We start from the raw sequence: 27,004 nt of genomic DNA, 5'->3' as shown, positions 1-27,004 counted from the left end.
TTTGTACTCGGGCTGTATAACCCGATGATAAAAATGTTTTATTATTTTTTCTTAAAATCTTACAAGTATGTGGTTTGTATCTTATTAAACTGAATAATATAAATTGTGATTAAAACTTTTTACTTCTTCATTGGAGTTTTGTTTTTCATATTACAAGATGTTTATCACCAATCCCCTTTAGCACCATGACTTTTCAAACAGAAAATTTGCTGTATTCAACTAGAAATGTTTTTAACATTATTTTCTCTAATACAATTTCAAAAAAAAATAAAAAAAAATCTTCCAATTTCAAATATCATCGTTAAAATGGCAACATGAAATTTAATTGGAATTGCCACGATTCTGTCTCCCCAGTGGATTACTTGTTTAAAAGCTCGAGAATGTTTAAATTGGATGTGGTGTTATGTAATCAAACATTCTCGAGCTTTTCAGCATTACTACAGGCAACTCTCTGGACCTCAATCAGTCTCGCAAAAATAATCCCTCAACCAACCTCTCCATCCCATTATCTGGAGTTCTCCTACCCTTTGTATAATTCTCGCCACAGATTTCAAAATAATGGCGAAACAAGATGTGTTTGTGAAACACAAATGCCCCTGATAATGGCCAATTCCGAAGATGGCCAAGGTCACAAGGGCAAATATCTTGGTACCAGTAGAAAGATCTTGTCAAAAGAAATGCTCATGTACAATATGAAAGCTCTAATATTTACCATTTAGAAGTTATGACCAATGTAAAAAAAAATTAAAAGTAGGTCAAATGTCAAGGTCAAAAGGTTCAATACCAACGGAAAGATCTTGTCACAAGGAATATTCATGTGAAATATCAAAGCTCTATCTCTTACTGTTCAAAAGTTATTAGCAAGGTTAAAGTTTTCAAAAACTAGGTCAAACTCCAAGATCACGGGGTCAAAAATGTTGGTACCCATGGAAAGGTCTTGTCACAAGGAATACTCATGTGAAATATGAAAGCTCTATCACTTACTGTTCAAAAGTTATTAGCAAGGTTAAAGTTTCAGACAGAATTACAGAATGACAGACAGGACAAAAACAATATGCCCCCCGATCTTCGATCTCGAGGGCATAAAAATCTCACAATATTACATCAAACATTGACAACAAATATAATATAATATTGTGTATACAAATCAAAAGGTGCAAATGCTAAGGCCTCTCCCATTCTTAAAACAATTTCCTGACAAAATTAAACATGAGAGAAAACTTTATTTAAATTCAGCTATTAATACAATTTCCAATTTGTTCAAACATTTTTTCTTCTTCAAAATTTCTATTCCATTTTCCAAGGAAATGTCTTCAATTTTTTTTTTTACATTTTGGAATATCCTTGGTAATAAAATCCACTGAATTGACAAGGTACATTTGTATGTAAAAGATTAGTTAGATCCATTTTAAATATGGTACAAATAAATGCTTCACTCTTAACATACATGTATGTAGTGTGTTGAAGTTCAACTATGTTTATTCAAAGGAACTGATTTAATCATTAAAAAAACAGCATTTCAAAGAAGCTTACATGTGTAAAGAGAAAATTATGCCCCGAATCTCTGATTACGGGGGCATGAAAATAACACTACTATCTGGCTAACATACAAAAAATTCATAAATAATATGGCTGCAAATGTATAAGTGTAAATACAGATGATAATCAATCAGTTGTCTGTCAAGAAACAGAGATCTAGCCCTAATGTATAAACTAAAACACATATATGATAATACTGTTTCATTTTGTTCGTTCACTTCTTCTTTTCCTCGGGGAGCACGTAACCCTTACACACCAGTGGTCCATCTTTGTGAAGAAGCATGGCCGCCCACACACATGTGTCCGCAACTTTTCCTTTCCTGCCGTGGTGAGAAAACAAGGCTTTGTCTATCGTGTCACCTTTCTGCGGGAAGACTAGCTCCATAGGAGGGTCCTGCATACACATGAACCAGCACAGTTCCACGGATTTATTGATGTAGCTTCGAACTCTCTCGTCCTGGTGATGTTTCTCATCAGGTAAAAGCTCCCTTAGCTTTTGTTCAATGAACAACTGTTTTAAAACAAGAGGTACTGTGAGCAATGCTCACTAAGAATACCCCCCGCTTACCCCAATCTCCTAAAGGGTGTTGGTAATAGGTATAAACTACCTCTTTTCTGAGTGTAAACAACAAATGGCATGACAAACCAAACCATATTGCTACTTCGATGTCCAGTGCGCATGACCTTTGACCTTTTGACCCCAAAATCGATAGGGAACATCTTCATCCCATGGGTAGTCCATATGTATGATATGGTATCTGTAGGTGGAAAGGATAACGCTTTAGAGCCCGGAAACCATATTGCTACTTCAATGTCCAGTGCGCATGACCTTTGACCTTTTGACCCCAAAATCAATAGGGAACATCTTCGTCCCATGGGTAGTCCATATGTATGATATGGTGACTGTAGGTGGAAAGGATAACGCTTTAGAGCCCGGAAACCATATTGCTACTTCGATGTCCAGTGCGCTTGACCTTTGACCTTTTGACCCCAAAATCGATAGGGAACATCTTCATCCCATGGGTAGTCCATATGTATGATATGGTGACTGTAGGTGGAAAGGATAACGCTTTAGAGCCCGGAAACCATATTGCTACTTCGATGTCCAGTGCGCTTGACCTTTGACCTTTTGACCCCAAAATCAATAGGGAACATCTTCATCCCATGGGTAGTCCATATGTAAGATATGGTGACTGTAGGTGGAAAGGATAACGCTTTAGAGCCCTGAAACCATATTGCTACTTCGATGTACAGTGTGCTTGACCTTTTGACCCCAAAATCGATAGGGAACATCTTCATCCCATGGGTAGTCCATATGTATGATATGGTGACTGTAGGTGGAAAGGATAACGCTTTAGAGCCCGGAAACGATATTGCTACTTCAATGTCCAGTGTGCTTGACCTTTGACCTTTTGACCCCAAAATCGATAGGGAACATCTTCATCCCATGGGTAGTCCATATATATGATATGGTGACGGTAGGTGGAAAGGATAATGATTTAGAGCCCGGAAACCATTGTGTCTACAGACGGACGGACGGACAGACAGACAGACGGATAACCCGATTCCAGTATACCCCCCCCCCCCCCACAACTTGTTGCGGGGGGTATAATAAAAGATGTGTTTCCCATAATGAAATTCTGTACACATCTAGAACTAATGGATCATATAAAGTCAGGTTGTATTATCATGGTTTACTTGTCTGCAAATTGCTTCATTTCTCATTACAGAATTTTTTGCCCATATAGAGGTTATCAAAGTGGTAACAAATTCTAATATGTTATGCACTTTGGTAGATAGACGATCCGTCATGTCAAGTTCCACGATGTCGAAATACATGTATCATCAATGAAGCGTACTGTTTCCTTATTACCGACATTCCCCTCTGTCAGAATATGAATCCTTAAAGGGACAGAGAGCTTAATACATGTATTAAAGGGGTCTACATTTCACACGGGCGATTAGGGTTTTTATTTTAAAAGGAGGAATGCTACACCAGAGAAATTTGATATGGATGAAAAGTGGAGGATATATACAACAATATTTTGAAATTGAAAACTTTCAAATTTACTTTATTAAGTCAAAAAATGCAGTTTTAGTACAAAGCAATCGGAATAAAAAAACACCTATTGGACTAGAACCCACGGTTTACAGTTCAGCAGTCAACGTGCTAACCTACTGAGCTACTCAACGATATTTGACATGAATAGACAAATATTGCTGATATTCATATTTTCATTCATGTTTTAGAAGGAAGTCAGCCATTATGATGAGGTAGAGTATCTCCTAAGTTTTCTGAGTAATTTCAGCTGCTGTATTTAATGACTTATACAGGCTGCCTTTAGAACTTAAGGAGCTGTACTACATCATCATAATGGCCGACTTCCCTTTAAACATAAATATCAGCAATATTTGTCAATTCCTTTTTTATCTAACTGTCGAGCTGAGTAACTCAGTAAGTTAGCATGTCGACTGCTGAACTGTAGATCACTGTTTCAAGTCCAGCAGGTGTTTTAAATTTTTTTCAGATTACTTTCTACTAAAACTGCATTTTTGGACATACACTGTAATAAAGTGAATTTGAAAGTTTCAAGTTTCAAAATATTGTTGTACATATCCTCCGCTTTTTACCCACATGAAATTTCTCTGGTGTAGCATTCCTCCCTAAGATTTATCTCGGGTGTCTTTATGACATATAGTTACATTGTACCTTGGTGCGATGTCTGTATGATATCTACTGTATGCCCCTACCTTAGCCTGATGTCGGGCTGTCTCAGTAGATGCTGCCTACCTTAGCCTGATGTCGGGCTGTCTCAGTAGATGCTGCCTACCTTAGTCTGATGTCGGGCCGTCTCAGTAGATGCTGCCTTTCTGACTTCCTTGCCATGTCTCTCCACCACCTGATCTAGTAGAGAATTTCCACCCTCCATCTTCTCTCCTCCAGCTTCTGTCTTTCCTTCTCCACCCCCTGCAGGGCTCTGATCCACCTCCATCTTCTCCTCCTCGGAGTTTGATGTAGAGGACTTCAAATATCAAAGTACACTAATAGTTCAGGTTGTATAGTTTGTTGTTTTATTTTCTGGCACAAAGAAATGCTTATCATTCATATCATATGCTTCTAATCTAGTTTACGTCTGTGGCTCTGAATATAGAATTCTATGTACTGAATGATTTAGCTTATGTCTGTGGCTCTGAATATAGAATTCTATGTACTGAATGATCTAGTTTACGTCTGTGGCTCTGAGTATAGAATTCTATGTACTGAATGATTTAGCTTATGTCTGTGGCTCTGAATATAGAATTCTATGTACTGAATGATCTCGGTTATGTCTGTGGCTCTGAATATAGAATTCTATGTACTGAATGATTTACGTTACGTCTGTGGCTCTGAATATAGAATTCTATGTACTGAATGATCTCGGTTATGTCTGTGGCTCTGAATATAGAATTCTATGTACTGAATGATCTAGTTTACGTCTGTGGCTCTGAATATAGAATTCTATGTACTGAATGATTTACGTTACGTCTGTGGCTCTGAGTATAGAATTCTATGTACTGAATGATTTGTGTTACGTCTGTGGCTCTGAGTATAGAATTCTATGTACTGAATGATTTAGCTTATGTCTGTGCCTCTGAGTATAGAATTCTATGTACTGAATGATTTAGCTTATGTCTGTGCCTCTGAGTATAGAATTCTATGTACTGAATGATTTAGCTTATGTCTGTGGCTCTGAATATAGAATTCTATATACTGAATGAAGCACTTACTTGTGTTGGTTTTAGGGCTTCTTTCATGTGATTTTCCAGTCTTTGTAGCTGTTCTGTTGACTTCTTCTGGCAGAATGTGAAAACTTCCTACAAATATAATATTGTAAAAACTTAAACAAAACACCCCCAGTGTCACGCTTCATAAAACTTGCAAGGGTTGTATGTGATAAACTTTGGATCAGGTACTACTGTTGAGACTATTGAGTTATTTCACATTCCTCTCCGTTCAACCACAAATAATGCATCCTTAATTGATCTCTCTCTTTCGCTACATGTACTTGTTTCTGGAAAATATATATTAACATTAAAATTGACCAATCACACGAACAATATGGTATTGTCAAATTTTCGGGTTGACTTGTCCCTTCTTCAGGATGATAGACGATATAGATAGAAGCAAAAGCCAAATTACTGCAATAAAAACAAAGAGGATTAGCAAAAGTCTACATTTTGAAATTGTCAGATTTTTCACAGAGTTATAAGAATATGTCTGTTCTCAATGAAATTCAAAACTGTCCTGACTCATGCATGTAATTTTTGAAAGGCACTGTACCACCTTTGACAGTCTTGTCTCACATATGTAACTTATGAAAGGTACTGTACCACCTCAGACTGACAAATCACTGACCTGTACAATCTTCTGAAGCAGTGCCAGTGTATTGGGGTAGATATCATCCTCGTCTTCCTTTGTGGACGGTTTCAGGGCTTCAAACGCCTCGGACCACTCGTCATCAAACAGTTGACTGTACATTTCCCCTAGTCTAGTTGGGCGGTGGACATCACTAAGATCAGCTATGTTAGGGTTTCCCTCCGTCAACTGTTGGCTGGCAAATCTGCTCAACCTGAGAATAAAAAGAAAATTAATATGATATATTACATGTTTAGTTATAAAGCTGTATATTGTCAGAAGAGAAAGGTATGGTGCATAGAAAGGACATAATACAGGTAAATAGTTTGACTGGGGGTTTATAGCCATACTCAAGAAGGTGAACAATGCCTTATAAATCAGAAGCTATGACAGCCATCTTGAAATTCAAATAATTACAAAAGGTAACAGAGCTTCCTTGGGATCAATTAAGGTCAAAGGTCATAGGAAACAATATTTAAAATAAATTTCATTATGCCTACATATAAATTCCTAAAGATATATAGATGTAACAGGAAGGGAGAAAAGGCAGCGGACCAGAAAGGGATTCGAACCCTGGCTCCCTGAATTCTCTAGTCAGGTGCTCTACCAACTGAGCTATCTAGCACCAGCAATAAAACCCGCCTGACTACCATATAGAGATATTCAAACAAATTTGCACGTTAATTGATACTGCAATCTGTGAAAGTTCCCTTCATATAGAATTATTATTACCATACAAGGACATGTATGATGACTTATGGATATTCAAGAATGATAATCATAAAGCAATTTTCTGTAGCTAGTAAGTATGTGCTTCAATTTACTGTTGATTCATTATTTTATGCGAGAACTTGATATCACGAAATGACTAGTATACGTCAAATTGCGAGAATGGAAATTTGCGAGTGCTATGTTGATCAAGTACATGTATATCAGTAATATAAAAATAAAACAAGTAATTCTAATTCACTTGTCATGATGAGTTTCTGTCTCATCTACAAACAGATAAAGATATAGACGAATTAGATGAGACCGTGAACATAGACGAATTAGAAGAGACTGTGGACATAGACAGATTAGAAAAGACTGTGGACAGAGACGGATTAGAAGAGAGAGACTGTGGACATAGACGGATTAGAGGAGACTGTAGACATAGACGGATTAGAAGAGACTGTGGACAGAGACAGATTAGAAGAGACTGTGGACACAGACGGATTAGATGAGACTATAGACATAGACGGATTAGAAAAGAGAGACCGTGGATATAGACGGATTAGAAGAGACTGTGGACATAGACGAATTAGAAGAGACTGTGGACATAGACGAATTAGAAGAGACTGTGGACAGAGACGGATTAGAAGAGACTGTGGACAGAGACGGATTAGAAGAGACTGTGGACAGAGACGGATTAGAAGAGACTGTGGACATAGACGGATTAGAAGAGACTGTGGACATAGACGGATTAGAAGAGAGAGACTGTGGACATAGACAGATTAGAAGAGAGAGACTGGACATAGATGGATTAGAAGAGACTGTGGATATAGATGAATTAGAAGAGATTGTGGATATAGACGGATTAGAAGAGACTGTGGATATAGATGATTAAGTGGAGAGGAACTGTGGACGAAGTGTAGATAGAAACTTGGCTTTGAACAAGTAAAATTCAGGAAAATTTCCACATCCACAACATATATACCTGGTAGAAAGTTCTTCTACTTCCTGTGTCTTCTTCTGAAGTTCTGTCTGCATGGTGTAAAACATTTTCTTTTCAATCACGACATAAATGTTTCTGTCTGGACCCTGTTGTAGAAACAATTAGAACCTTGATAAGCATCATGAGATATCTTTACAGTAGATATCTGACATGGGTGATGATCATTGATTCACACGCTGCAGATAAAGTTCTGGCTCTGTCAGGTACATGAACTTTTACCTTTCAACCAAAGCCAATATCTTGGTTGAATATGTTTCTACCAATACCTCATTATATTTACATTTCCAATGTTTTTGCCTTTGATATTTAACAAATTGTAATGATAGCCATTTCCTCATGAATGTGCTGCAGTGGTAAGATCTTGATAAATATAGCATGTCTTTTAAACGGCCTAGTTCGATCATCAACCATAGTAGATATCTAGTTGACTTCCGAAACTTAATTGCGCATGCCTAGCTTCCGGATCTTCCGTGCACATGTCTGGTAACTAAAGTTTAACCATTCTGTAAGCAAAGGCTGCTGTTTGGTAGACCAGACATGCGCAGTAACACCTCTTCCGGTTTCGACCAAAGACAGTTCGATCGTACTATGGTTCAAAATTAATTATCGAACTAGGCCATTAGCTAGGAATTCCAACAGAAATGAAAGTAGAATGTATAAATATAAACATGATGTGTTTGTAAAACACTGATGCCCCAATATGACTGCTGTAAAGTAATTCTGGTACCACAATGTAAATATAAACATGATGTGTTTGTAAAACACTGATGCCCCAGTATGACTGCTGTAAAGTAATTCTGGTACCACAATGTAAATATAAACATGATGTGTTTGTAAAACACTGATGCCCCAGTATGACTGCTGTAAAGTAATTCTGGTACCACAATGTAAATATAAACATGATGTGTTTGTAAAACACTGATGCCCCAGTATGACTGCTGTAAAGTAATTCTGGTACCACAATGTAAATATAAACATGATGTGTTTGTAAAACACTGATGCCCCAGTATGACTGCTGTAAAGTAATTCTGGTACCACAATGTAAATATAAACATGATGTGTTTGTGAAACACTGATGCCCCAGTATGACTGCTGTAAAGTAATTCTGGTACCACAATGTAAATATAAACATGATGTGTTTGTGAAACACTGATGCCCCAGTATGACTGCTGTAAAGTAATTCTGGTACCACAATGTAAATATAAACATGATGTGTTTGTGAAACACTGATGCCCCAGTATGACTGCTGTAAAGTAATTCTGGTACCATAATGTAAATATAAACAAGATGTGTTTGTAAAACACTTATGCCCCAGTATGGCAGCAAAGTCATTTTGGTACAGTGGAAAACGTAATAACAGGGTTCCACTGTACCAAAATGCTAATGTACTTCAAGAAGTATGCCAATGTGAAGCATCACAGTTCATGCCCCCTGTATTTTCAAAATGTGAAATTTAAAATTTACTTGTTCACTATACACATATAAGTTTTGATACAGTTTCAAAACGAACCAATCAATTTTTAAAACTGATTTACAGTAATCTGTCAGCTCCATTTCAATAAGTGTTTGTTTCAAATTGTATACCATAATGGCCCAGCTACAGCGAAACTTGTTTAATCTGGATGTTGCACAATCTGAGTTGTTGTGTAAAATTGAGTCTGTATTTTGGCAGCAAACTTTTGACTTCCAATGTAAGAAACACTCGAGTTAAGTATATTCCAGATGTTGTTTAATTCAAAGATTGTTTTCTTGGTACCTAGTCAGGGTTAGACAAGTATCCCTGTACTTGCCCTGGACAATGACCCCCCAACCCCCTTTCAAAACCTCTGCAATACCAATCAGATACCAATTGAGTTTTACACTCAATTACCAACTTTGCTAGCCTGGGTTGTTGGTTCACTCTATTCATGGGGAGCAGAGTGGACCAAAAACCCTTGAATAGCAAAGCTGTACTACACATGGATCCTAATGAAAAAGTAAAGATAACAAACAGTGGTCAATCTCAAAATTCCTACAAAGAATACCAAATTAAGGGTTGGGAAAAAATGGACCCCTGGATATACCAGAGGTGAGATTAGATGCCTAGGACGAGTAAGCATCCCCTGTTGACAGATCACACCCGCCGTGAGCCCTTTATCTAGTATAATATAACTCAGTCTCTATGACTGATGCCTACATTAGCTTTCTTGGCGAGGTCCAGCAGGTTTTCAGCCATCAGTAATGTGCCATACTCCCTCCACATATCAGTGTAACTTTTGTTGTACAGCTCCGGCTTCAGGTTCGCGAGGTACCGATACAGCGCCCTCTCTCTCACTAACTCTGGTACTTCCTCTGGTTTACTGATGTTTACAGTCACAAGAGGTAGGATGTTCTGGGGGAAAATTCAATCAAAATGAGAACTCAATAATTCATCTTGTTTAGGCCACATAAAATCAATTCTCTGGTTCTCAGACCCCGCCGCCCCCCCCCCCCCCCCCCCAAAAAAAATCGGCTGCTGACACGAGTTTATTGCCACTCCGGAAAAAAATCGCCGCCGCCCATATTTGATCCGTCAAAATAAAACTCATGTTTTGACACCAAAATCGTAAAGCGCCTTGCTGAATAAGACGTGCTGCTTAGTTGATGTAAACAATACGGCGATAGAAACAGTTCTTGTCAGCATTGAGATTATTTTTAACTCAAAACAGATTGTTCCATGGAGAATTATACCTGTAGACTCGTCCTTGACAGTTGATACGCTTTGCAAGAAACTTCTGGGCAGTGAATTTAAAGAAATTGAAACCATGAAGGAACAAATTGATGAAAGCAAGCCCGAGTTGAAGTATGACGTTTTCGTAGGTCGAAACAAAACGGCTGACAGCAATAAGGTTTTTTCAACAGTGAAAATTTCTGAAGTGGTTGAACTTTTTGTAAGATAATTATTATAATAATTTGTAAACTCTAACTTTCTTCACAACACAAAAAAAAAAAACCACGGACAAAAATCCCTACCCATTTGTGACATGGAGATAAACTGAAAAACTAAACCCCCTACCTACCTACCCATTTTTTGAAAAACAATTGTCTTAGCACCAGAGAATCGATTTGATGTGGCCTTATCATTTCACATTTTCAAAGAACAGTAAACATAAAATGTTGACATATATTTCAAAATTATTTCCTTCCTTGAATTCATTCTAGTTTCAGAGAGTAAAATTTTTAGCATAGATAAACAAGCATATTTGTTGATTGCATGACCTTGTGCACTTTAATTCTTGCCGGGGCTTATGTTGGGGATAGCATGACCTTGTGCACTTTAATTCTTGCCGGGGCTTATGCTGGGGATAGCATGACCTTGTGCACTTTAATTCTTGCCGGGGCTTATGCTGGGGATAGCATGACCTTGTGCACTTTAATTCTTGCCGGGGCTTATGCTGAGGATAGCATGACCTTGTGCACTTTAATTCTTGCCGGGGCTTATGTTGGCGACCACAATGTAAGTGTTAAAGGACCACATGGTGGATTATGTGACAAGTTCTCCACTCAAACTAACGAATCTTAATTTTTACGTGAAAATGCACATTTTGTGTAATATACAGTCAGAAGTGATCCTATAAGTGATACATCATAACATGTATAAAACCACAGCCTACAACATCAAAGGATGACAGGTCTAAAGCTGTCTGATAGGTGAACTTAATCAACTGAGTGCGTGAAAATGAGTTTCTGAGGACCGTCTGACAGGTAAACTTAATCAACTGAGTGCGTGAAAATGAGTTTCTGAGGACCGTCTGACAGGTAAACTTGATCAACTGAGTGCGTGAAAATGAGTTTCTGAGGACTGCCTGACAGGTAAACTTAATCAACTGAGTGCGTGAAAATGAGTTTCTGAGGACCGTCTGACAGGTAAACTTAATCAACTGAGTGCGTGAAAATGAGTTTCTGAGGACCGTCTGACAGGTAAACTTGATCAACTGAGTGCGTGAAAATGAGTTTCTGAGGACTGCCTGACAGGTAAACTTAATCAACTGAGTGCGTGAAAATGAGTTTCTGAGGACCGTCTGACATGTAAACTTAATCAACTGAGTGTGTGAAAATGAGTTTCTGAGCACCGCCTGACAGGTAAACTTAATCAACTGAGTGCGTGAAAATGAGTTTCTGAGCACCGTCTGACAGGTAAACTTAATCAACCGAGTGCGTGAAAATGAGTTTCTGAGGACCGTCTGACAGGTAAACTTAATCAACCGAGTGCGTGAAAATGAGTTTCTGAGGACCGTCTGACAGGTAAACTTAATCAACTGAGTGTGTGAAAATGAGTTTCTGAGCACCGCCTGACAGGTAAACTTAATCAACTGAGTGCGTGAAAATGAGTTTCTGAGCATCGCCTGACAGGTAAACTTAATCAACTGAGTGTGTGAAAATGAGTTTCTGAGCACCGCCTGACAGGTAAACTTAATCAACTCACAGCATGTGGAAATGAACTTCTGAGCACCACCTGACAGGTAAACTTAATCAACTCACAGCGTGTGGAAATGAGATTCTGAGGACCACCTGACAGGTAAACTTAATCAACTCACAGCATGTGGAAATGAACTTCTGAGGACCGCCTGACAGGTAAACTTAATCAACTCACAGCTTGTGGAAATGAACTTCTGAGCACCGCCTGACAGGTAAACATGTGGACCAGATCTTGATGAGCCTCTTCATATTCATCAGTTTCTTTGTTAGTCTCTTTCTCCAACAGATCAAACAAATTGAGAACCTCCTCCTTCAAATAAAGATGGTAATATCCAATTTATACAGCCGTGATATTCAAGTATTGAAATCAAAGTATCTCTCAATTCAAAATATTTATAAATCATGGAAACACTGATGTTCACAGCTGAATATTTTCAGATAATGTAACATGAAAGAAGTTTCTAAAGTCATTTGGCCCAAAATATTGATGATTTCACTTGGAGCTCAAACCCTGGTATTCAAATAAGGAATAGTTTAGCAAACCCAAAATCTGCTCAGTTTGATCAGCAAAATGACTTGTGTCATATGACGAGAGCTTGAAGTTGGCATAAAATTAAAAAATGCCATTTTCAATGAAAATATCCATAAATTCAGGTGGTTTTCCTTTCAGAAAACAATTAGCACAAGCGTCGAGCATATTCATATTCAAGTATGTTTTTCATCTTAAAATAATACACAAAATATATAATTTTCATTTTGCTCGACAAATGCGTACATCTTTTCCTAAACAATAATCTGGATGACATTTGATAGTTTTCAGGTTTATTTTGAAAAAATTAGGTATAGCAAAAATTAGCAACTAGGAATATCATTCTGATTTTGTTGACATAGTATACATGTACCTGGCATATATTTTACTTTCTTAAAACGCTGAATAAGGTTAATTCCAGACACATTTTATACAGAGAAAATTTTTTGTTTTTTTTGTTTATACAATCGTACCGTGTTCTTTCTTTGATTGGTTTCAATACATGACTTATTGAGGCCCATGGGCCATATCACTCACCTGTGTCACATTGGCCCATATTTAAAGATTTTCCCTACAAATTCCCATGTAAAACTTTGATACTTATTGTGGTCCCAACCTACCCCTTGGGGCCATGATTTTTACAAACTTGAATCTGCATTTGGTCAGAAAGCTTTCATATAAATGTAAACTTTTCTGGCCCAGTGGTTCTTGAAAAGATTTTTAAAGATTTTCGCTTTACGTACGGTTTGTATGTAAAACTTTGATCTCCTATTGTGGTCCCAGCCTACCTCCGGAGGCTGTGATGTTAACAAACTTGAATCTGCACTATCTCAGGACGCTTGCATGTAAATGTTAACTTCTCTGGCACAATGGTTCTTAAGAAGAAAATTTTCAGAGATTTTCCCTATATATCCACATGTAAAACTTTGATTCCCTATTGCAGCCCCACCCCACCTCCCGAGAGGCATTATGTTAACAAACTTGAATCTACACTATGTTAAGAAGCTTTCATGTAAATTTCAGCTTTCTAGCTTTGTGGTTCTTGAAAAAAAAGATTTTTAAATTACTCCACCCTATTTTTGCATTTTGTGACTATCTCCCCTTTGAAGGGATGGGCATGGTCCTTCATTTGAACAATCTTAAGTCCCCTTCATCCAAGGATGATTTGTACCAAGTTTGGTTGAAATTAGTCCAGTGGTTCTGGAGAAGAAGTCAAAAGTATAAAAAGTTTACAGACAGACGGATGATGGACAATGGGTGATCAGAAAAGCTCACTTGAGCTTTCAGCTCAGGTGAGCTAAAATTGGTGTACATACACAACATTATGACATCATAACACTGCATGATATTGCAGATTTAAAAAATGTATGCAATAAATGTGATTCAAATATAAAATTTCTGGTCATTATGAAAATCAAATTATAGGGAATAAAGTTAATATCAAACCATGTTGTGAGGGTAAGGAATGATATAGGGTACTGTAGATACCGAAATATACACGAGGAATTTATCATCGCATAATTTCGTGAGAAGCATCACTCGCAAAATAAAATTACCCCCTTTGATTTTTGTATTGCTAAAGTACATGTAAAATACCACTCACAAATTCATGTTCTCGCAATTTGATGTCTACAAGTCATTTCACGATACTCACGTAAAATAAGGAATTCACAGAACTGTAGTTTATCACTGTTCACAGTTTATGAACTTTATCATCCCCAGAAAAATGATGAGAATGAAATTTGATCTATTCTAAACCATGGTTGCATTATTTGGTAGTTAGGGTGCTGAAGGTTCACATCATCATGTCAGTAGCAAGTTACTGTATCATCATTCCTATGGCATCCATAAAAAAGGGACCTTGTTTTTGTTGCTGACTAATATTGATCCTACATAGGATTAAGGAGGGGGTTGATGACCAACATAGGATTAAGGAGGGGGTTAATGACCTACATAACATTAAGGAGGGGGTTGATGACCTACATAACATTAAGGAGGGGGTTGATGACCTACATAAGATTAAGGAGGGGGTTGATGACCTACATAAGATTAAGGAGGAGGTTGATGACCTACATAAGATTAAGGAGGGGGTTAATGACCTACATAACATTAAGGAGGGGGTTGATGACCTACATAAGATTAAGGAGGGGTTTGATGACCTACATAAGATTAAGGAGGGGGTTGATGACCTACATAAGATTAAGGAGGGGGTTGATGACCTACATAAGATTAAGGAGGGGGTTGATGACCTACATAAGATTATAAGGAGGGGTTGATGACCTACATAAGATTAAGGAGGAGGTTGATGACCTACATAAGATTAAGGAGGGGGTTGATGACCTACATAAGATTAAGGAGGAGGTTGATGACCTACATAAGATTAAGGAGGGGGTTGATGACCTACATAAGATTAAGGAGGAGGTTGATGACCTACATAAGATTAAGGAGGAGGTTGATAACCTACATACCTGTGTCTTCCCGTCCGGTTTATCTGCCCCCTCCATTGGTCCAGTCTGTTGTGGGGGTACATTGATGACTGTCACCTGGGGACCTGGCTCGACTGGCCCCTGAATTGTTTGATATATAATTTGATATAAGTAAATCACGCAATGAGAGTCTATAAAGATGTAATGTAGATTTAGTTTCATTCAAGAGGCTTTTCATTAAAATCATGGATCAGAAACTACGTCTCTCGTCCCCTTTGTTAACTAAATAATATATGTTTCATTAAAACATGGAAAGGTGTAGTAGCATTACCACAGAACTCTGAAAATACCACATATAGGATAACTTCAGGAAATGTTGGTTTTTATGGTGTTTGGTGAAAATCCAACAAAAACAATAGGCCATATGGGCCCGCCTTAACAGTCACCTGATAATCATACAATAATGGAATTAAATTAGAAATGTTGTGTGTAAAATGCACTAGTGTGAATCTCTAAAACTCCGAGGACAAGTTGTTCTTATGGTTGAATAACTCGTTTAGTTCTTCTCATGCTGGTCATAAATAATGTTCTTTGCACCAAGTATTCATGAGCTGCTATTTCATTACAACCTTAAAAGATGTTTCACAACAATTTTGGAGGAATTGTTCTCAAAGTTTTAGAAAAGATGTCAAGAATGTTCAAAAGTTTACAACATACGATGATAGAAAGGCACAGATTAATGATTTTTGTCTTTTGAATGACCTAATAAAAAAGCACAAATATCCATTTACATGTATAATACGCTCCAAGAAGTATGCTGGCATGAAGCATTGCAGTTCATACCCTCATGAATTTTCAAAAATGAAATTTATTTATTCAGTCTGTGACTACCTGTTCCTTGTCACCCTGCTGAGGATGTGATGTTACGGTCGTCTGTGATTGGTCAATAGCATCAGATCCCTTAAAATAATGGATAGATATATTACAATGCAAGTCATCAAAACTGACATCCAGAAAGTTAATCACCCAGACAGTTAATCATCCAGACAGTTAATCAACCAGAAAATTAATCACCCAGAAAATCAATCAACCAGAACGTTAGTCACCCAGAAAGTTAATCACCCAGACAGTTAGTAGCCCAGAAAGTTAGTCTCCCAGACAGTTAATTACCCAGAAAGTTAGTCACCCAGAAAGTCGATCACCCAGAAAGTTAGTCACCCAGAAAGTTAATCACCCAGAAAGTTAGTCACCAAGACAGTTAATCACCCAGAAAGTTAGTCATCCAGAAAGTTAATCACTCAGAAAGTTAATCACTCAGAAAGTTAGTCACCCAGGGTCAAGTTGCACAAAATCACTTCAAATTAACGCTATATAAATGTTCAAGTTAATGGCAAGTTAACTTTAAGTTCAAGTTAATCAACCTTCATGCAACTGGGTCCAGAAAGTTAATCACTCAGAAAACTATTCCCCCCAAAATGTTAATCGCCCAGACAGTTAGCTATTTCCTTTGAAATCAGAATCAGCACTGACCTATTTTTGGTAGCAGTGTTAAGCACTATCAAAGCCTTCTCAAAAACACTATTTAACCCTGAATTTCTATTATCAGTATGCTATTTGGGACTTAATTTTCATATCATTGTAGGGTAAATCTCTCAGAAAAATCATAGGTATTTGTCCCCCTCTAAAAATCTTGGTTATGGGTCAGTCTGTGAGTTCTAGTTACGTGTCACTCTGTGAGTTCAAGTTTAATAATAAACCAGTCTGTGAATGATTGATTGTTTGTTAGTTTTATTTCCCATCTAGAATTTTTCACTCATATTAAGATGTCACCAGTTGTATATGAAGTCCCAAAATTTCATGCCTATGCTTAGCACTCAGGGCTGTAGCAGTGAGGTTCCATGACTGTCATGCCATGACAAGGGACCTCTGTTTTTAAGGTCATATCTGAAAGACCCGTGATTCTCACTTCTAAATGCTGAGCGTTTGGCAAAGGAGCATTCACTAACTATGTTAACGTCCTAGGTTTGACGTACGAGTCTGTGGGTTTTGGTTCTGGGTCAGCCTGTGTTATGTGTTAGTCTGTGGGTTCAGGTTACATGTCAATATGTGAGATCAGATTATGGGTCAGTCTGTGGGTTCAGGTTATGGGTCAGTCTGAGTTCAGGGTATGGGTCAGTCTGTGGGTTCAGGTTATGGGTCAGTCTCCGGGTTCAGGGTATCGGTTAGTCTGTGGGTTGAGGTTATGTGTTAGTCTGTGGGTTGAGGTTATGTGTCAGCCTGTGGGTTGAGGTTATGGATCAGTCTTTGAGTTCAGGTTATGGGTCAGTCTGTGGGTTGAGGTTATGGGTCAGTCTGTGGGTTCAGATGATGTGTTAGTCTGTGGGTTCAGGGTATGGGTCAGTCTGTGGGTTGAGGTTATGTGTTAGTCTGTGGGTTCAGGGTATGGGTCAGTCTGTGAGTTCAGGGTATGGGTCACTCTGTGAGTTCAGGCTATGGGTCAGTCTTTGAATTCAGGTTATGGGTCAGTCTGTGGGTTCAGGCTATGGGTCAGTCTTTGAATTCAGGTTATGGATCAGTCTGTGGGTTCAGGTTATGGGTCAGTCTGAGTTTAGGGTATGGGTCAGTCTGTGGGTTCAGCTTAATTGTTAGTCTGTAGGGTCAGGTTATGGGTCAGTCTGTGAGTTCAGGGTATGGGTCAATCTGTGGGTTCAGGCTATGGGTCAGTCTTTAAGTTCAGGTTATGGGTCAGTCTCTGGGTTCAGGGTATCAGTTAGTCTGTGGGTTCAGGCTATGGCTCAATCTTTGAGTTCAGGTTATGGGTCAGTCTGTGGGTTCAGGTTATGTGTTAGTCTGTGGGTTCATGTTATGTGTCAGTCTGTGGGTTGAGGTTATGGGTCAGTCTTTGCGTTCAGGTTATGGGTCAGTCTGTGGGTTCAGGTTATGTGTTAGTCTGTGGGTTCATGTTATGTGTCAGTCTGTGGGTTGAGGTTATGGGTCAGTCTTTGAGTTCAGGTTATGGGTCAGTCTGTGGGTTTAGATGATGTGTTAATCTGTGGGTTCAGGGTATGGGTCAGTTTGTGGGTTGAGGTTATGGGTCAGCCTTTGAGTTCAGGTTATGGGTCAGTCTGTGGGTTCAGGTTATGTTAGTCTGTGGGTTCAGGGTATGGGTCAGTCTGGGTTCAGGCTATGGGCCAGTCTTTGAGTTTGGGTTATCAGTCAATCTTTGAGTTTGGGTTATGGGTCAGTTTGTGGGTTCAGGTTTATATGGGTCAGTCTGTGGGTTCTGATCTCATTGTACATGTACAGAATACAATATTATTTACATAAAAAATCCATCAGAAATGAGCTGAATGCAAACCACAAATGTGAGTTCAAGGTTATACAGAAGGTGAAGGTAAAAAAAAAACCAACTTGCAATTTTATCAATGTTTATAATGAGCTGAATGCAAAATGGGATGAATGGACAGAATTGAAGACAGTTTGCTGTGGCATTAATTAATCTACTTACCCTGACTGAATCATTTCCCGTTTGTCCTCCCTCACCTCCCGAGGATGGATCTTTGTATGGCTCCTAATCAAAAGGTATGGAAAAAACCAGAAAACATTATGCATTTATTTTTTCACTGTCCAGTTGTTGCAATAATTTGGCCATGTCTGACTTTTTGGATATTACAAAATGCAGGCAAAAAAGTGTGATTTGATTCACAAATAGAAAATTTTGGCCTGTTGACTAACGGTGACAAAAATATTAATCTTATTATGTTGGTCAAGAGACGTATATTTTCCTTCTCTAAAAAAAGCTTACCTTTCACATTCAATGATATTTCAGCATATTTACAATCATATTATTCTGATCATATAAGAAAAATAAAATTTTATGAAAAGGTGATCAAAATGGAAATCTCTCTTCGAATGACTTTATTTTGCAAATTGCTGCTACATCAAACTGATGTGAATGATAGGATGACAGTTGTCTTAAAAAAATAACAGTACACAGAAGACAGAAATGACATCATTGTCTCCATTTGTACATATGTATGTGTGACCTTGACATTGTAATGGCATATAATGTATGCGAGGATGTGGAAGATTTACCGGTATCCAAGGAGAATTGCTGTACTCTGCTGATTCAGTTCTGCACATACCATCAACATATAATTTAAGTCACACTACTTCTACACTAGAGGTATCAACGATATTGAAATACTGTTCCCCTAAAATCATAAATAATGCTTTCTCGAAATAAATTGCCAACTTTTGTTAAAGACCATTTGGGCAATAAATCGGGTGTGGCAATATAACAAATTCACCATTACATACAATTCATTGAGCATTCAAAAGAAATTCAATCCTATAAATTTATTTGGGCTACATTCTGTTTAAACATGGACTTTTTTCAGCAATCATTTGATTCCATGTACGGAATACATGTACCTTGTCTATCTTGTCACACCTCACTGCCTACTCTGAAAGTACAGGTGTGATTATTGATGGGTGTTAGGTAATTGCCATTATTATCTAGGGTAAACCCTATCAAATCTGAGCATTCGTTTTTGAAAAGCAGTGGCATATAACATTATGCTGGGTTGGTATTGTAACAGGGGTGTTAACCTGTTCTTTAGAATTTTCAGGTAATAAGCAGAGGTGGCATTATAACTGGGGGGGGGGGGGGGGGGGGGGGGGGGGGGGGGGGGGAGGGATGATACATATATTATCCATTAAAATCATTTTAAATCACATTTTAATGTTCAATTCATAAGAAAGGAAGTCGTGTACACACCTGTTGACTTACTGCTAGTTTGTGTTTGCCAATCAAATCAACATAAGACATCCATGCCAGCCCTGCATTTACAATCTTCTGTTTATTTGCAAGCAGAAGAATTTTGGCCAGATTTGGCTTATATTCTCTCTGTTCTGCAGTCACGCTCTCTTCTTTAAATGGAGTTACTGGTTGAGAAAATCTGTACCCCTTGCCCATCAGAAGGTCCTCATATTCATTTGATGCCTCGGGATATAGTGGGTCTTTCTCAAACTCTCGAATAACTTTACTTATGTAGTCCTTCGTGTTCGACAACGTTGGAGTACCATTTTTACCTGTAGGCTAAAAATAGAATGAGATATCTACATCTGTTAATGTTTTGTCTTAAACAACACCAGACAACAGAGACGTGCCCTATTGTATTGCTATACACTGGGGTCAAGAGGTCACAGCCATGTGGTTCAGCTGCAACATTATTTCATGACATTCGGTAAAACTACCAATGTTGTTCCAAATCAGTTTTTAACATCTATACGATATACACACTTGATCAATCTGATTACACTCAGCTCCTCGAGTCAAATTCTTAAAAATTCTAAAAAGAGCGGATTGAGGAACTGATTATAATGAGATTGCCTGAAGGCTTTATAAGATTTTGATCATGTGACCAACTGCATTTATATTGTATACATGTACATACAGATGTTTAAATGCAATGGCTGAATAAATATGTTAGTGTCTTCATGCAAATTTCCATAATATGATTCTGAGGCATCTTCACAAGTCAAGGGTTATTGATTCGTTACCTCGCACTAAGTGCACTAAGTGCGAGGTAATGAATCAATAACCCTCGACTTGGAAAGATTCTGAGGTAGAACTATATTTTGTATTGTGTTCAGTGTGTGACTGTTTTATGCTTTACATGGATTAATCACTCAATGCAAGTCATAAGTAGATTAGAGACACAAACAGATATACCTATTTAATACCATAAGATATCACTAATGTAGCGGTCAGTAGGGTTCGATCTTCGGTGGCCAGTTAGCTCAGTTGGTAGAGCACCTGACTAGAGATTCAGGGGGCCCGGGTTCGAGTCCCGGTCTGGTCCGTTGCATTTTCTCCCTTCCTGCAGTGCTCCAAGTCACATCTGCTATCAGGTCGCAAAATGGCGACCTAGAAATATTTCTGGTCGCCATTTTCAAATTTCTAGTCGCCATGTTAAAAATTTCTACTCGTCATGGTAAAAGATTTTGTAAATAAGACCTACAAGTTTTTATTTTAATTTGAATATCTTTCAAGAAAAAAATCTATACCCATGTATGCGTTTTGTTTGTTTAATTTTTAAACTGAATAGAAATGTGCTGTGAAACATGCTGGGTGCAAACAAGTCAAGTATTTACTCTGGCAAAAGTTGTATTGCATTGGGCCGTCCTGTATATTTTACAGTACGCTTCTGGGGAAGAAAACTCAGCGTTCCACACAAGGATTTGCTTTAAAGTCCTCAATAAGTGAGCCTTCGCTGCTTATGCGAATAAGAGCTTCTACTTTTGTTGGATCTTTTGCTGAACAATCAGTACCAGCATCAATAAGAACACCACATCCCGAGTTTGTAATTGTCTGTGAAAATTAGCAGCAACAGCTAGTTGCCCCGCTCAACTTACTGCTAATACTGCAGTCACGGACAAAGACGTGTCTCTTACTGTTACCGTGAATAGTCACACTTCCACATTTGAAAGATGTACACCTGGTTGTGGTGAAATCGGACAATGGATGTCCAGAAATGGTGGACGTTGCTGGCTAATTGGCCTCACAAATTCTGCAAAACATTTTGCAATCTCTGTATATCAACCATGAAAATTCCTTCAGCCATTAGGACTGGGGTTCTTCCTTTACTTTTGCAGTTTCCTTTAGACACATCTACGTCATCTTTAAATGCAGAACTTTCTCCGTGTGATTCTTGAATTTCTTCGTTACTTGTACTAGGCCGAGGCTTCTACTTTTTACTTTTTACTACTGACAAATCCAAAGTGTTTTAACCCTCGTTTTACCGCCATTTTGATTGCTTTCAAATGCTGTTTTGACCGAGACTGAAAAATATTTATTCAAACTTCCGATCCCGATTACAAAATTTTACAGGATGCCCAATTTTTTTCCACTCGCAAAAATGCGACTTAAATATAATCTCTAGTCGCAAAATCGATTTTCTGGTCGCAAATGTGACTGTTTTACTCGCAACTTGGAGCACTGTCCTGTTACATTTAGTGCCGTAGAACAGGAAGGAACAAGAGGTACTGTGAGCAATGCTCACTAAGAATACCCCCCACTTACCCCAATCTCCCAAAGGGTGTTGGTAATAGGTAAAACTTCAGTATTATGATCCAAAAGGTATCTAGGAACACAGCATCTCCATGCGATGAAAAAAGCCGTTAAAGAATTTAAATGGAAACCATATTGCTACTTCGATGTCCAGTGCACGTGACCTTTGACCTTTTGACCCCAAAATCAATAGGGAACATCTTCATCCCATGGGTAGTCCATATATATGATATGGTGACGGTAGGTGGAAAGGATAATGCTTTAGAGCCCGGAAACCATTGCATCTACAGACGGACAACCCGATTCCAGTATACCCCCCACAACTTGTTGCGGGGGGTATAAAAATGCAGCAAGACCAGGATTCATAGCTGGGTCCTGTGAATCTCTACAGTGTAGAATAAAGGTAGGTCCTGTGAATCTCTACAGTGTAGAACAAAGGTGGGTCCTGTGAATCTCTACAGTGTAGAACAAAGCAGTGTAGCACAAATCTCGGCCCCATGAATCGCTACAGCATAGCACAAAGCTCGGCCCCATGAATCTCTACAGCGCAGCACAAAGCTCGGCCCCATGAATCTCTGCAGTGTAGCATAAAGCTGGATTATCTGAATTTCTACAGCGTAGCACAAAACTTGGTCCCCTGAATATCTACAGTGTAGCAATAAGTCTTCTACTGGATCATCTGATGATTGCTGTTCTCACTTATCTGGGAACTTTTTCAGTGCAAATGTGAATTGCACATATTTACAACTCTTTTGGAAGGTCTAAAGAAGATAAATTTTAATGGCACAAGTGAAAAGGCTCTATTGGCGATTAACAGTAACAGTCACAAATAACAACTAAGAACAAAAATATTCCCATTCGAATACAGTGAAACTTCTCTAAACCGGCCAGCTGTCGGACCGAAAATAACGGCCGGTTTAGAGGGGTGGCCGGTATACCGAGAATTTGGCATTTAGAGACGTTTCAGCTCAATTTTTTTTTTTTTTTTTTTTTTTTTAGATATTTCATTGACATAACACAAACCATATAATATGGCGTTCAAGGACTATTATTTCACTATTGGAAATAAAACAAAATAATTTACTAACATGTTTATTTTCAATTTATAGCACTAAAACTATTTAAACATGAATAAACATTTTTACATTGACATGCATAAATAATGGAAAACATTCTGTTTAAATAAAACTGCATTTGATATATGTATAGAAATCTGTAGACTAGCAGCATTTATGTAGAATTTCGGCTTATGTTTTCATAAACAAAACAAACACATAGCCATTTGATTGCTGCAATTAATACACAGAGTAGGTACTGCTCGCTTTGATATGGGGATCTCTGATCAATTATCGGTGGAGATCAAACTAGTCCGCTCGTACCTACAGGTAATTATTACGAGAAATAGTCTTGCTGCAATCATCTAATTTTAACTAAAAATTTATAACGGGATACATAAAGAAAACACAGAGGTCTATTAATGGCTTATTATTGGAATTCCTCTTACCCATAAAAACTCTGTTTACGTCCATTGCTTATATCGTTAACAAATTTGTTTTGACGTTTTTGAAAAGTACAGTAGTAAATATATAATTTTAATTTTGATGTTTCTTAGGAATTTTAAGTCTATGGAAACCCCCAAAAAATCATTTATCTATTGAAAATTATCATTAACAGTCATGGTTTGTTGTTTATTAACTGCCGCTTATATCCATGGTGCAACAATATGGCGGATTGATTGTATTCATTCAATATGTGCGTATCTGTTTATAACATTTCGTACAGAAATTTGAAAGGGTCACTTGGATTAGCCAAGCACCAATTAACACCCTGGACAATAGGTAAACTATAGAACTTATAGAGGCCACTTGTGTTTTTCACACCTCCGGTAGATAATTTCCCACCTGGCCAGTAGGTCAGTCATTTTCCACACCTGGCCGATCTTAATCATCCATCTGGCCAAAATTTTCTAGTCTTCAAATAGTGGCCGGTATTATAAGGGTAAATTACACATGTTTGTTAACAATTGTACTTTAAAAAGTGGCCGATGTCCGGTTTTCAGGGGTGGCCGGTTTTGTGAGACTTTCTTTGTAAGGAAATGTTAAGGTTTCTGCCGGGACTTTGAAAATCGGCCGATATTCAGGGAGAACCGGTTTTCTGAGGGGCCGGTTTGGAGAAGTTTCACTGTACATTACAATTTTGTATTTCACTTGATGTTTACGTTTTTGTTTTGAAATACGTTACGAAATGTTTACGTTTGACGTTATGTTAATTTTTGTGTCCTTCTACTGTGACGTCACAATTGAAAGCTTTCTCTCACTCAATGTTTTGCTTTACATCTAATAAATGTATGACAATCACATTGAGTGTAAAACAAAATAGTGCAAGTAGTTGAGGATATAACATATTAGTTTCACCCCTCGGAAACTATTGAAAAGTTATAAGAATTTTCTGTAGAGAAAGTTGTTACGAATTTGTTGACGTTTTAGATTTAAAAAAGACATGAAACAAGTCAATAAATGTGCGATATGTTTTTAACGTTCAGATTCTTTAGAAAAATAAAACGCATAGGCGCCCTCAGGTGATAACCCTACTAAGACCTGATAATTTGTGATGCATCCCTGCTAAACAGTCCATAATTGTATTATACGAGTTTTCTCATAAGAGAATTTTATGTTGATACCAGAAATTGTCTATTAAGCATATTTGTGTTGTTGATGGTGGAAAAGTTTAGTTGTTATAATTTGATCTTAAAGGGACTGATTCACAAAATACCCTTCAGAGTGACAAAAGACTGTAAGCTCCACTGGTTTCAGTACAGAATTATAAACAAAATTTTAGCAACAAATTCATTATTGTTCAAAATAAAAAGAATAGATTCTAAATATTGCAACTTTTGTCACTCTGAAGAGGAAACAATAGAACATATTTTATGGGAATGTAATTATTTACAATTATTTCTTGTAGAATTCAAACAATTTTTAGAAGACAAGACTGAGCGACAGATTACAATTACAAAGAAATCCTTTATTTTAGCTTGTATTGAAAATAATAGTGATATACAAAACATAATCATTTTATTTCTGAAGTATTATGTCTATACTGCAAGATGCACTAAGAAACTTTTAAACTTGCCCGCTGCAATATCACAAATGAAATTATTTTATGAAACACACAAATATATAGCATATAAGAATGGTGAAAAGAAAAAAATTGATACTCAATGGAACAGATGGAACTTAATTTTACTTAAAACATGCTTCTCTCTTTTTCTCTCTTTCTCACTACCTCTCTCCATGCACATAATGATAATTATATATGACTTGTTGTATTCATGTACTTTATCATGTATACAAAAACCAATAATAGTATAAAAAAAATAAATAAAATAATTTGATCTTAAAGGGAGTTGATTCACGATTTTCCTCCAAATTTTGTTTTTCACTTTAAATGATCAAAATCTACAGTCTACATGTTTAGAAGGTTTCACAAAAAAAAAAAAAAAAAGGTTATTCATCATGACAGAAACTCATTATAGAGAGTTTATTATTTGTTTTGAAAACAAAGATTGAGGTGTGTTATTGTTTATGAAGTTTTCAAAATAAATGAATATTGATCCAAGTTTATTATATAAATATCACATCTCAAATATACTTTAGGTAAAATGTGTAATTAAAAGTTAAACTTTGTGATTGTACAAAATAAAAGTACTTTAAATTACAAAATTAATGTTTCACTGGTTTGCTTGTTTACATAAAAAGACTTGAGTCATGAGTCTTTGTTTACATAACACAGATTTAAGGCTAAAATATTGCTCCTATCCTTGTATTCAGACGACCAAATTTTGGTTGTCAACATTAAATGAGTTATATTTTGAATTTCTAACATAAAATACGAAAAATATTTCTTTTGAAAAACATGAACCAGTCCCTTTAAATAGATTTATTACAATAGTTTAGAAAATTGGTTGTTTTCAAAAATTACAGGAGATTACTCGATCATTGTCTGTGTCAGTAGTATTGGAACCCTGTTGATTATTTTTTACTTATGACCCCCCCCCCCCCCCCGACTGTTAAATAATAAATCTTTTATACCAAACAGTCGTTTATGCTGACAATAACAAATCTCCAACTTCAACGAAATGATAGATACAGAATTCTCTGTAACTCTCGGATATGTAAATTCAGGATTCACGACGTCGTCTCTACAAATGCCTTAAATCTGGGCTGCGTTCAAGATCGTTGCGGCTACGTAGAGATCGGTAGCGCTACGATCTTGAACAATGTGTTAGGCTAGTCCTACATAGGGATAACAAAGAGTTAATTCATACAGCGCATTCAATATACCTAGATATATCTAGCCTAGCAGCTGGTCAAGCCGCTATGATCTTCAACGCAGCCCAGGGAAATACATTAGTTCTGCAGCTACACGCGCAACATGAATAATTCATCAAAACAGAAAGTGAAAACTTCAAGGATGTTAAATACAACACTCAATATATTTGTACTTTTCTAGATAAAAGGAAATATACCATTTAACATAAAAGAACATTTTATACCAGAGCGTGCTATAATTTAGTTGGAGATAGTCCGAAAAAATCCTATTTTTCTGGTTAAAATAAATTTTCACCTCATGACATTGGATGTTTGCATACGTCTGTTTGCACTCAGTGAAGTGAATGCAAGCATATCATCTTCATAACTTTACTTTTGTGAGACAAAATACAATAAAGCAGACAAGAACGAGTAAATATATGATGATAAAAACAGAATTAGACAAGCATAGATACCCCATCTTTATCTGCCATGTCTGTCGTTTCCAATCAGAAAACAAAACGAAAGTAGGTACACCACACACAAAAATCCCATACCATACATATGGTAGCTCGTAC

At 37.3% G+C, this 27,004-nt stretch overlaps 1 protein-coding gene across 3 annotated transcripts; it reads right to left on the bottom strand.

Annotated features, from left to right (window-relative positions):
• Positions 1-1,203: 1,203 nt before the first annotated feature.
• On the bottom strand, positions 1,204-27,004 carry LOC125679548 (uncharacterized). 3 transcript variants are annotated; one of them, XM_056156472.1, is made up of 12 exons: positions 26,903-27,004; positions 19,822-20,142; positions 18,550-18,612; positions 15,933-16,001; positions 15,084-15,182; positions 12,262-12,396; positions 9,826-10,020; positions 7,632-7,735; positions 5,936-6,149; positions 5,308-5,394; positions 4,371-4,562; positions 1,204-2,050 (listed from the first exon to the last, which is right to left on the bottom strand). In XM_056156472.1, exons 1-12 carry the CDS (start codon positions 26,918-26,920, stop codon positions 1,754-1,756), a joined length of 1,794 nt encoding a protein of 597 aa, XP_056012447.1. In that variant the 5' UTR covers positions 26,921-27,004; the 3' UTR covers positions 1,204-1,753. The 3 variants fall into 3 exon arrangements, 2 of the variants coding, with proteins under 2 accessions (XP_056012447.1, XP_056012448.1); XM_056156473.1 differs by having other exon boundaries at positions 19,834-20,142; XR_008800568.1 differs by having other exon boundaries at positions 1,850-2,050; positions 4,291-4,562; positions 26,903-26,990.

Source organism: Ostrea edulis, chromosome 2 (genome assembly GCF_947568905.1).
Source record: "Ostrea edulis chromosome 2, xbOstEdul1.1, whole genome shotgun sequence".
NCBI classification, from domain to species: Eukaryota; Metazoa; Mollusca; class Bivalvia; order Ostreida; family Ostreidae; genus Ostrea; species Ostrea edulis.
This window is presented reverse-complemented; position numbering and strand designations above follow the sequence as displayed.